This window comes from Acanthisitta chloris, unplaced genomic scaffold (assembly GCF_000695815.1).
Source record: "Acanthisitta chloris isolate BGI_N310 unplaced genomic scaffold, ASM69581v1 scaffold28401, whole genome shotgun sequence".
Classification (NCBI taxonomy): Eukaryota; Metazoa; Chordata; class Aves; order Passeriformes; family Acanthisittidae; genus Acanthisitta; species Acanthisitta chloris.
This window is the reverse complement of record NW_008658099.1, coordinates 16,801-29,671: the sequence shown is the minus strand read 5'-3', so window position 1 is coordinate 29,671 and position 12,871 is coordinate 16,801. Positions and strand designations below refer to the sequence as shown.

General features: G+C 40.9%; 1 protein-coding gene across 1 annotated transcript in view; it reads left to right on the top strand.

Moving 5' to 3' along the window:
- Window positions 1–5,499: 5,499 nt before the first annotated feature.
- Window positions 5,500–12,871, top strand: part of DNAJB14 (DnaJ (Hsp40) homolog, subfamily B, member 14) — a 19,397-nt gene continuing 12,025 nt past the window's right edge. The window contains exon 1 of the mRNA XM_009084999.1: window positions 5,500–5,666. Within this exon, the coding sequence (XP_009083247.1) occupies window positions 5,509–5,666 (158 nt within the window). The 5' untranslated portion in view covers window positions 5,500–5,508. The remainder of the gene's footprint in view (window positions 5,667–12,871) is intronic.

Below are 12,871 nucleotides of genomic sequence, written 5' to 3'. Positions count from 1 at the left end.
CCCAGGAGGAGCTAGGGCAGGTGGATCTCCGTCGTCAGTGCATGCCCTGGCGTCAGGCGGGTGAGGAGAGCGGGCTCGCCCGCTCCCTGGCCGGAGGGCACCTCCCCGGGCCAGCCCAGCTCCTCGCCTGCGTCCCCCCTCCCATTTGCCATCGGTGTAAACGCAGCCGTACAGACTAGGCTTAGCCCCGATTAACTGCAGGACATCTCAGGCCCCAGGCCGAGACAGGCTGCGTTGGGTTTTCTTCTGTCACTGTGAATTACCCCTCGCTAATAGCTTGCAGCAAGAGCTGCAGCTGCAGAGTGACCATGTCCTCGTTCTCTGATTGTGGTTTGGGTTTTCTCAGTTTTGCATCCCTTTTGGTTGTGCAGTAGCTATGTAGGAATTGCACACGGGTTTACCTTTCCCAGAGAAAATGGGATAGGTTGCTCCCCTTAGGACTTAATTGGTTCTTCTGGCAATTCTGTACTAAAACTTGAAAAATAATTAGCATCTTTTGAGCAAAAGATGTTTAGGAATAATTTTTTTAAGGAACCATAGTAAGGTCTAAGTATCTGTAGAGCTGTTAGCTGTCTTGGAGCCTTTCTGTCACACACATGGTGTCTAAAGTCAGTGCAAAATGCCTCGGGATGCAGCAGTGACTTGTTGCATTCCTCTGGTTCTTGCTTGCGTGGTCTGCGCTGTGCAAGGAGTAGTAGGAACTTCAGTGCTCCGTGCTGACCTATAGGCCGCAGCATTTGCCATTTCTGGAACATGACTTTGGGGAGAAATCCTGACTAGAAGTGTCCTTTGCTGTACTTATTCTGTAGTGAAGCCTTTAAGTCAGGTGAGCAGATCCAGCGAACATTTTTGGGCCTCTCTTGTCTTCTGACTGTTTATAAAAATAACAATAAGCAAAGGTCTCATCAGTAGTTTGTTGGGGTTTTTTAATAGTGTTTAATTTTCCAAGTGATTGTTTTTTCTCCTGCAGGCCAGCATGGGTCTTGCGGTATTCCCTTAAATTTCTGCAGTTTGAGAAGATGACGTGCATGAAAATACTTTCATCTTTTTGGAAGGCTGAGGGTTTTGATCCAGCCTCTTCCACCAAGGGCAGTGAGAAGCTTTGTCTGCTTCACATGGCTCATTATTGCCTTATACCTCCAAGATAAGAGTTACAGTAGCTTTCAGGAAAAAAAAATCTCCATCTGATCTGTTTTGAGTGCTGGGGCTATTTAAGTAGGACTGCCACCACATAACCACCATTAGGAAGTATTGCACTGAGTGCAAGAAACGGATGGCTAATTAGGCTGTTGTCTGAAGGACACTTGTCCTATTCACTGTGGAAATTAGCAAAGTGAGTCACAAATGAGATATAGACCTGGAGAAAGGAAGATGGTCTTGTGGCTCTGGTAGTGGACTGCAATCTGGGGAACTGTGTCCTGAAACTAAATGCTTCACAGAACTTCTCTGTGATGTTAAAATAAGTCACTTCACTCCATTCCCATTAGTGACAGCTAATTGTTTGTGCTTCATTTTTCAGGTATTCAGCTTGAAAAAAGGGCCTGATTTGTGGAACTGGTGGGCAGTTAAAGCTACATCTGAAGCTAATGAGAATTACAGATGCCCTAATACCACTGAAAAAATTCAGGCCCTAGGCCTGATTTGAACTAGGTACTTAGACATTAGGGGACTCTGTAAACTTGTAATATCTCTGTGCGTCAGTTTTCTGGCTGTGGAGGTTGTTAATTCTTTTAAACTCATTTCCTCACAAAACAACACCAACTCATTGAATTTGTTTTGGGTTTAAAGTTTTTAAGGCACTTAAATGGCCCTATTAAAAGTGCAGCAAGCTGCAAGGACACAGAAATGTCCTTTTTTCAGGACAGGAACTGGAAGGTGTGCAATAAATTAGAACTGGCATCTTACACTGACTAAGAACAAGTGAAATTACTTTCATTGACATATTTTAGATAAATTAAGTGTGGGGGGGTCCACTTTAAAGAAAACAACCCAACCTGTAATCTGTAATTCAAGTAATTAAAAATGCATCATAGCACATACCAGAGAGAAGGAAGTAGTTAAGGTTTTGTGAACCCACTGAGTTCTAGCACAGCTTCATATTTTATGGTCAGAACCTGTTGGGTTTGTACGGTGATAGGACAATGTGGTGCAGCCCCAGTTGTCACTGTGCTCACTTGTGTTCTCTCTGGGGTATGGATTAGGAGGTGGTTTGTACCAATTTCTCACTGAAATCACAGATGCTTCATATTAAGTTTTTGGTATAATTTTGAGAACAATTGCCCACCATTTCACAAATGATGTTCCAGTCATAAAAGCAATGAGAATGGCAATGCTGCATCTTTTACTGGTGGGAGCTTCCTCCTCCTGTTGGTACAGTGGATTACAAAAGGGCAGAGAATAGGTTTTAGCTACTGTCTCTAAAACAATACTATGTGTGATTTGCTTTTGGCAACATTTGCATTTAAAGGGCATTCAGCACTAGTTCAGTCATCAGGGAAGTTTAGTTTTGCTAAACAAAGCTGCCTGAAATATGCTGACTGCAGCAGTGCTATTTTAAGGCTTTACTAGTGTGAAATGTAAGGTCAGTGCTTATTTAATGAGACTTAGCTAATGACTTCGTAGTAGCAGTGTTCATGTTGATGTCACGCTTTGCTAGAAAATCGTTTTACGGTTCAGCTGTTCAAAAAATTGTTGGATTTTGATTTTGGCTAATGATTCATCTTGCAACTGAATGGAAACTAATTGTTTGTCTGGAAGATTTGCAAGAGTGAATTTAAATATAACAAAGGAGAAGATGGCCTTTTCAAACTTAGGTGCCATTCCGTGTGGAGTTGAAGGCAGAAAATGAAGTTACAGGCAACTTTATTTTTCAGTGCTTCTTAAGATTTTCTCGCCCTATTTCTGGTGCTGCCTTTATAAACAAATTTTTTGGGAGCTTTGACCTTAGGTTTCTTAGGCTGTTGCATTGGGACAAATTCTGAATTAAGCAGTTCTTCCATTAATGAAAGTGGGGGTCATGTTCAATGCATAATGGAATCAAATGCAGTGCAGGGATCTCTCAGTCAGCAGCAGGTAATAGTACACACAAGGGAGGCCTCAGGCGCATTTGGAGATAAGACTGGTTGTCTTACCGACTCACAACATAAGTCTTTGGTTCCCCCAATGTCCTATTTTAATATACCTAGATGCACAGTAAAGGTTTTCTTAAATACACTGTTGGTACTGCAGTTCTAATTGCTGGTTTTGCCGCCAGCAGTTCATGGAAGAGTCAAAGTTGTTTCTGAATATCTAAACTGTATCTTTTATTTGAGGAACACAATGGGCCCATACCCTTTGTACAGTTTTCTTTTTCAATGTAGAACAATAGCGTGTTTGCGTGTGCTTTGTCCTGCTGTTTTAAGTTTGCACTTAGGTATTTGAATTGGGTTTTTTAGCATCCTGCATTGTCTTCTTAGCAATGCAGCTCCATTATGAGGTCTGAGAAGATGATTAGAAAATAGTAATATGGAAAGTATGCTGCAGCCAAACCAATTAGTTAAGAGACTTACAGCTGCCCTTGCTTTGAAGGGACACTGGGTGTTAAAAATGCAAACCTTTGGTGTGCCTGCACCTCTGCCATTATTGCTCCCACTGATTCTGCACAAATGTTACTGCAGGGATTGGGAATTTCTAGAGCAATACCAGTATAAAAGCAAAACTCTGAGTAAGCATTATTTTGAGAGGGTCAGGGCACATGTTCAGTAGGATACCATGTCATACCATTATTAAATATCATACTAGCCACAGAGAAAAATAATTTCTGTTAGCACTTGTTTGGAGCACATTGGGACAGAGAATGCTTCATTCTGAGGTCACTGTCTGTCCAGAGTTCTGTTCTTGATTAGTTCTAATCTGCAGACCTCATCTCCTTGTTGGACTTGTTATGACATCATTTACCTCAGAACTTTAAATGCCACAACACAATACTAGAGCCAAGTATTGCATACACTGAATATGTACTTCAGTTATAATCCATAATGAAACTGTAGCTCTCCTGTTTTCAAGAACCTCATTTCATCTGTACTGAAAACATCATCACAGTATACAGCTATACATCTAAATCTAAGTTGCGCTTTTATTTCTGCAGTAAAAAGCCTAATCTGCTCACTTGAGGAGTCTTGCTGAGGCAGGTGCGAGCACAGGATCAGCACTGAAGTCAGCTGGCTCTCCTTTTCAGGCCCAGTGTAGCTGTTCATCTGCAGGGCTTCAGACTGCTGTGGCCACTGGATAATCAGTGAATTAAAAACTAAAAGTAAATACCAGGGAGTTTTTAAGAGGCACATCCTAGGGAAGTGGTGGCTCTCTTTTTAAACAAAGTGCTACTTTCTTTTCTTTCCTGTGCTTCTATGAGAGACAAGCTATGATGTATAGGTTCCCAGTTTTCTGCTGCTCTAAGAGACACCATGGTAGTCAGTGGAGAATTTATTTTTTTTTTAAATTTAGGAGAAAATTCTTCAGGAATCTTCTCACTAGCTTCTAGAAGAAAGTGCTTTTAACAGTAAAGCTATAACATGCTTTCTCAGTGAATGGGACACTTTGGCATTGCGTTATACACATCGTAACTATCTTTTTATGAAACAAATTTGGCCTGTGTAGTTTGCCATCTTGTTCTGAAGGGATCTCTTTTCAGGAAAGCTGGACTGTTTAATAATCTCTGATGTATGTTATGCTTTGTGTGCAGTCCCTTAAGTTAGAATGGTATGGTTTCTGGTTTATTGGTAAGACAGATACTCCCAAAATACAAGCTTCTATCCAGAAAGAAAAAACAGACTTAGTGTGTAATGTTCTATTAAAACTGCTGTATTTGAGATCTGTTGGAACATGGAAGGAAAAAGGATTTCAAGATCTAGCAAAAGTTTACTGGTTTCAGGTCTTGAGTTGGGTGTAGTTGGCTGGTCCTGAGTTATTTGTGGCATTTTAACAGTGGTTTGAATTTCAGCTAGTACTGCCTTGGAAGGAGTAGAGCATCAGTTTGTGGCCACTAATGGCTCAGGTTACAAATTAGGTATGTACTGTAGCAGCTGAAATGTACTGGAGAAGGGCTTGGTCTCTGTATCCAGTAATGTGCAGTTTCTTTAGGGTGTTGGGGTTGTTTGTCCTTACAGTTGCTTATTCCTGTATTCTGCTGTTTTCACCTCAAGGCATGGGTTTAATGCCTCTGAAAACCATCTAGGAATGAAGGACCTGTACAAATTCTCTCCAGTATTACATTGCCATGACAGAGATGGAGGGAGTCCAGTCACTAGTTTTGGAACACTTTTCCATAGTTTTTCCATGAAAAGGAGTTGCTGCACTGGTTTCAGAAACATTTGTGGTGCAGTGATGACCGATAAGAAAGGAGGATGTAGCAGCTAGTGTTTTATAATGTGGTGCTCTCATTTAAGTTACTTGAGAGCCCTGATGTCCTCACTAATCCCTGTAATGATACTATGATATACTGTTGTTTTTATAGTTTTGTTGGAAGCTATTATGAAGAATGGAAGTACTGCTGGGGCAGGTGCTTATTGCCGAAAACCAGCCAGTAGCAGTGATCAAAGTAAGCCCAGTAGCACCAAGGAGAGCAATGCATCTGCTGCAGGGGAAAGTGGAAAAGGCTACACCAAAGACCAAATGGAAGGAGTATTAAGGTATGGCCTTGCTTGAATGTATCACTGCTTTTCATTTTGTGTATTATGTGCTTATGCTTTCAGCTCTAGGATCTAAAAAAGCCAGAGAAAATTCAAGGTTAGCTCAGAAGGGACTACCAGGGGTTACATGTACTGAACTGTGACTAAAAGGAAGAGGAGGGGTTTGCTGTCTTTAAACACTGTATGAGGCACTGTCTCTTTCTGCAAGAAAGATGATACTCCTCTTTTCAAACCATCAAGGTTACTTTATGTAAAGATAATACTCAAAATAGTTATTAAGTGGATGTCATGGTAAATGGAAGAAATTATGAAAATTCTGTAGTACAACTTGCACGGCAGTGTTTCTATTGAATATTTTCATACTTGAGATACATGCTTATTCCTAAAGTTCACTTTCAAGCTAACCTTGCTGTACAAGCTGATCTTAGATGAGTGTTAAAATGATGTTCTGGAAGTTAAGGTGTCTGAGAAGCACTGAAGAATGTATTCTGAGCTGCATTATAAACTTAGTGCAGCTTGATAGTATTAAGATGGGGTGTCATCATGAAAGGAGGATGTGTGAAAAGAAACTAAGATCCATAAAAATGTCCTTTTGAAGCAAGTAACTCTTAAGTTCTGTTATCCTTACACACTTGCTGGCTGTAGGAGTGAGAAGAATATTGTTTGATAATGTGACCTGATTTCTGCTAAAGAAATATGGATGCAGCCACTCCAAAATTGCATGCCTCAAAACCCACCTCTATTTTCAGATGAACCTAGCCCAAACATTTTAGAGGGAGATTGAAGGGAAATCAAGTGGACTCCATCTCCTACTTTGTGTAGATGGCATGAGCTGTTGTGCAAAACAGAATTTTTTGTGGGATTTTTTATTGTGTGTGTGAAATATATGTTGCTGTTATTAACTTGGGATCTTTCCTGAAGTTCAAAAATCAGCTCAGCTGTGCTAACAGTGAGGAAAATGTAGCTTTTATTTGTTGATACAGGAGCTCTGCATTTAGGCAGGTAGACAACAGCATCATTAATGTTATTGCCCTTCATGATACATCTAAAGTAAAACCCAAGTATGTGTGTATGTTTTTGGCCACCTTGTGTCAGCTGTTAAAATGAATGCAGAATGTGTGTGTACACACACATGTGAGTCAAAATATCCAGAAAGAAGTCGTCTGTAAAATGAGGCTTAGTTCAAATTAAGACATGTAACATATTTTAAACAGCTGCAACAAGGAAGGCTGTATTACTGCCAGTATTCACTCACCTGTGTCGTGCCATTCTGAGCTGCAGTCTGCTTTGACATCAGGCTCTCTGCAAGATCTGTCTTTCTGTTTGTTTTACCAGGAGCTTTGCTGCCTGCTTTGTCTTGACTAAAATGATGTTGTAGAGCCACCTTTTCTCTCTGGTATGCTTTCATGGTACTGGGTATTGCTTCCTTGAAGGGATTCACTAGATGCCAGATAAACTGAATGCAGTTTGTTGAGATCATGACCAGAGCTAAGTGTATTCACAGAAGTTGTGTGTTGAGGATAATCTTCATGCAACATTGCTTCAAAAATACTGAATATTAAATATGTTTTTTTTAAACCTACCCAGATCTTTGCAAAATAAGCAATTGTAATAGCTTACAGAACAACCCATGTTTGTATTTTATATACCACTTAAAATCGGGTGTTAAAACAGTACTTTCACCTTTGCTTGGGCAATGCTACCATCCTTTAGTACAACAGCCTGTAAACCCTTGGAAGGAGACTAAATTTTGGTTCAGATGTGCAGTGATCAAGAGAGAAGGTCTCAGTTCATATTGGAAGTTTTGAAAAGTTTGTCATGTTGTCAGTTAGTGACATCCACAAACCACTTCAAAAGTTTGTGGTTGACAATTAAACAACTTGTGTGCCTTGCCAAGGAGAATGGGATTAAATACAAACAATGGGCTAAAACTTAATGGAAAAGTATAACACATTCAGTGATGATAGCTGAGAGAAAGTTCATGTTTAAACCACAGTGAGAATGAGCTTTCTAGTTGGAAACATGACAGGCTGTGTGTGTTACTGCTTCAGTCAGGCCTCAGGCTTTTCCAGTTAAATGAAACGTGCCCCTCTGGGGAGGGTATTCTTCAGAGAGCAGAGCTTGTCACCACCATATGTTTCTGCCATACCACAGTGGAATGGCTTTCAGACTTTCGAACTGGTGAAAGAAACTGTGTGAAATAGTGTTTCATGCCCAATTTTTGTCTTTTTTTTTTCTGTAAGGAAAGAAATTTCTAGATAGCAAGGAAGCAAAATCTTCAAACTTTAATAAATTCTGACTCTTACCATGAATTTGACTGTTGACAAACTAAGTTGGTTTGCATGTGTGTGACTTGAAAGGTGGTCGTTATCCTCACGTATGCTTCCCTCTAGGAGATTTTGGTTCTGTATTAGTAAGTGTTCCTGCTTTATTTACATATGCAATTCTTTTGTTGTAAGCTCTAGTGAGCAGTGGGAGGAGACTGACTCTGAGCTCTCTGGCTTGGATCACTGATTAGAGTTCCTGGAACTGTCTGGCTGTCTTGAATTTACCTTTGACAATAGATTTAAGTAACATAGTGAAGTCATGCTTGGAGCAATACAACTAATTTAACTGCATTGATTTTCATCAGGGTTACCCTAGCAATGTCAGCAGGTATGAGTACAAACGAGCACCTCTGTGCTGGTTCTATTTTTTCCACATACACAGGAGACACTGATCACTAGCAAGCTACCATAACAGTTCTGTAGAGCATTACATGAACTTGCAAACAAGTGACAGGGAGAAGTGTAACTTGTAGTATCTTTCCACTGATTGCATAAGTGCTGGGTAGTGCTCCCTAGCAATGTCAGCAGGTATGAGTACAAACGAGCACCTCTGTGCTGGTTCTATTTTTTCCACATACACAGGAGACACTGATCACTAGCAAGCTACCATAACAGTTCTGTAGAGCATTACATGAACTTGCAAACAAGTGACAGGGAGAAGTGTAACTTGTAGTATCTTTCCACTGATTGCATAAGTGCTGGGTAGTGCTCTGTTTAGGGACCACATCAGCAGGACAGTTTGAAGTTTGAGATATACAAAAGCACTTTGTTGCTTTTAAATTGAAATGCTTTGAAAATACCATCCGTAGCACATATCTTTTTCTTAATGATTCTTATCTTGTCACAGAGAGCTGAATCAAGTTGCCTGAACACTTTTAGGTGACCTGCATGTTGGAGATATTGTCAGGAGACTAGCCAGAAATGTGTTAGGACCCACAGCAGACTTAAGTGCAAGTGCAAGACTTAGAGCAAGTGTCCCAGAAGTCTCTAGGCAATTGAAAGGTACCTGAGCAATGTCAGCTTAAGATAAATGCGTGAGAATTGTGTGCAAAACAGAAAAAGGGAGAATTTGCTTTCGGATTTTGTGGTCTTTGCTTTAAAGCAAGTCCCTCACCATTTCTATTACCATTTTTTGCTGAGATAAAGAAATGAAACATTTGTGTAAAAAAGAAAATGTAAACCTTTTTTTTTTCCTTCTAGTTCACTTAAAAGAGCTGAAGAAGTGCTGATCAGGATTAGTTATCAGAGTTCTAAATTACTCTTTAAATTCAGTTCAGCCTGTCTGCCCACTCATACCGAGTGTGCAGAGCCTTTTTGTGGACTAGCATGAAGTGAAAAAAAAAAAGGAGCATTTGCCTGCTGTGTATTAATCTTTCCCATTTCTTTTTATGCTGTAAAGTTTGTATTATCTGTTGTCTGCTACATAATTTAAAAAAATAGTTCTGATAGATATGTGTGTTGTACACTTTATACAGGCTCCCTTTAAATGATCTTTAAATTCATATCATGTTTGATGTCTCTTTGGTGAATAAACTGTAGCATATATTCCATATTACCTTTCTGACATCTAAAACAAACTGCCATGATTAGTAGTATGCTAAAGCTGGATTGCTGTCTTGTGGAAACTGTGGTGGAATAGTGCATTTCCTGCCTTGCCAGTGCCAGTGCCTCCTTCTTGGAAGAAAGCACAGGAATGAAATTTTGTATTTGCATCTTTGAGATAGAACCAAAACAAACCAATGTAGGCACCTTGCAAGGCAGGATAAAATTGTCATGCAGTAGTGGTCAAGAATAATCAGTAGCTTGATTTGAATTCATGGAGTAAACCAAAAACTTGTCTCTACACATTTCATGGATCAAACTAGAGGGAGCGTAAGAGTATAAGTTGTGACTGACTTTTCCCAGGCATTCTGCTGAGACTTTTGCAAATTCAGTGGCAAGAGGCTTATCGGTTCTTTTCTAACATGGGGTCAAGAAGGTAATTAGCTGAAAGTGGATTAATAAGAGCAATCAACATGTGCTGAAATGGAAAACCTCCACAAAACAACAAAGCAAAGAAATCAGGGCATGCCTTTAATTAGGCTGCAGAGCTACTTTGAATTGTTGAAATATCCAGTTGAATGGTTGAGAAATTAAGGTGGCAATCATAGTCATAGAGTCTGTCATGGAAAAGTGGCACAGAAGACATGGTGGACTAAAGTAGAAGTTTAGATAAAATCTGGAGAAAAGTATGCTGATGTAAACACAGACTTGAATATTTCATATAATACAGGAGAAGCAAACTGATCAGGTACATCCAAGAGCAGGGTACTAAGACAAGCACCCTAGTGTGTTGTTGAATATATCAGTAAAAGAGATCTGAACCTTCTGGTGCATTCATTGCAGAAACTAGGGATATGCTGGTGCCAGCTCGAGTTCCTTGATGATGCTGTGACTTTCTATTCCCAATTTAGAATACCTTTTGCAGACCACACTTCTGTCATCCAAACTGTGGCGCATTCCCAGTTCAGCTACAAAACTCCATTTGCTTCAGGCCCTCTGGCATCACTGGGAATTTGACCTGTGTAGAAATTGGTCTACATTTTATTGTGATTTTCTGCGCAATTCTAGGATCAGAAGTCAGTGTCATTTCCCCCTACCTGGTTCCTTGTCACTAACGTTCACATTGCTGCTCACTGTGCTGCTCTGTTCAGATTATCTTTGGGAAAAAATAATTGGCTCCCTTCACAAGCTTTTGGAGATTGTGGTCGAAGTATTTGTCTTTCGGGCTGTCCCTGCACATGTAGACAGAGGCTGTGGAAGGCCTTTTGGAATACCTAGTCACACTCAGAACTTGATGATCATGGATCACTGTGGGTATTTGATACAGAAATGAAAGCATCTCTGATAGGTTTTGTTAATCTGATAGAAGCTGTTGATGCTAACCTAATCTGCATTGTAGATTTGAAAAGTGAACCAGCGAGCACAGCAGTAGGGTCACATCATTTTTGTATTCACAGGAGAACCTGTGGTAGTAGCCTCAGAATTGCTGCAGGTGAGAACAGACATTTCAGGACCTGAAGGGCTTTCTCTGCTATCAGCTGTCAGAGCAAGGAGAGGAGCCCTGTGTCAAGCAGAATTGGTGGGTTTGAAGCTGGCTGACCAGTGCTACTGCAGGTGTCTTGTCACTGCAAGCTGGCATAGTGGAGCTTTGCAAGTCAAGATACCTGTCAGCAGATTGGGGATGAATGTAGGCCATCACTTGCTCTCATGCTGCTTGAGAAGTCTATTCTCTAAAAGTCAGATATTATTTCAGGAGCATCCAGCAATGTGCCCTCTTAAAGCAGCCAGCAGTCTGTTAACCAGGACAGTGCCAAGGTGCAGGGGACTAACAATTCAGCAAGGACAGAAATTAGCTAAGCAATACAAATAATTTGATAGTAATTCAGATACAGAAGTGATCCAACCAGGAATGAAAAACAGAAGACCAGCAATTCACAAAAAAAACCACAAAAAACCAAACCCAAACAAAGTATCAGCGAACATACTGAAATTCAAGTAAGGCTGAAATAAAGAACAGCAGCAAAAAATCCATTCAATACGAAATGGACAGGCAATAAGCAAGTGAGATGTACATTGGAATTTTACAAAGAAACATCTCTGTGGAGTTTACATGTGCAAGAAAATTAGTAATAGGAACTACAGTATCTTAAGTGTAGCAACTCCAAGCAAACACAATTTGAAATGAAGCATTCAGAAAATTAGTTGTTCATGCTGAGTGTTCCAGGACAGGGGTTTCAGGTGCAGTTAAAAGCCATGAGTGACATCAGTGATGTGGCTTTTCTAAAATCCCCACCGGTTTTACTCTTAATTTCTCCCTGCCTCTGCTGGCTGGTACTGTGTGCTCTGCAATAGGAAAGAAGTGGGAAAGGAATGAATCCTTCCATCCATCTGCCCTCCTGTGACAGATCTCCACAGGACAGTTTAGTGGTGCAGGCAAGGGATCCTGGCAGAGTGATGATTGTCAGACGTCACTACTAGAGACAAGGAGTGAGGAATATGTCCAAAAAGGTCTGCATCTGCTGAGGGACAAGGATCAAGTTGACTGCGGCTTTTAACAGCTTCCAGCAGCTGGAGAGAAATTTCTTGTCAAGGTAGTGGAGTTTGGGGGTAGAAGACTTAAGTCTTGGACAGTCTGTGCAAAGCCCACTATCCCTATGTCTGTAAGGATGAGGAGAGCTGGGGCATGTCAGGGCCTGGTGGAGCAGGCTGTGTTCTCCAGCTATGTGTGGGAAGCATGGTGACTGCACAGCACATGAATGACCTGAGGATCTGGTGAGTTCTCCTGGTGATCCTATACACTTTGTCCTGTGATAAACTGACTTACCAGGTTGAGTTTGTGATGCATTTAAAGTTTTGCCTCTCTGGAGCACATCACAAACACTGATAACTTTGTTTAATTGGAAAGCACCTTCTAATCATCTTCGCTTGTCCCATCATCCCCAGTGCAAAGCAGCTGCAGTACAAGTTTCAGTGCAAAACTCACATGGACTTTGCTGAGGGGGGAAAAAACAAACCGTTACCCTATAATGATTGCCTCCAATTGTGCTCTGTCAGGGACCTCCTGGCAAAAGTCACTGACTCACTCCAGTAGGAAACTATTAACCAGATGCTAGCTGCTTATAGTCCAGAGGCTTTTTGCCTTGAAGTGGCCAAGCAATGGTATAAAACAAAACTGTTGGCTAATGACAGGTCATGGAAAGGGCTTCATAGCACAAGGTCATTGCTGAGAATTCCAGGCTTAAGTGGGGGGGTTGGCCCCTATGCATTTGTACTTTCTCATCAGGAAGCAGCTCTGGTTTGATGCACTGGCTCTGAGCAGCTCGTGGTGGTGGCAGC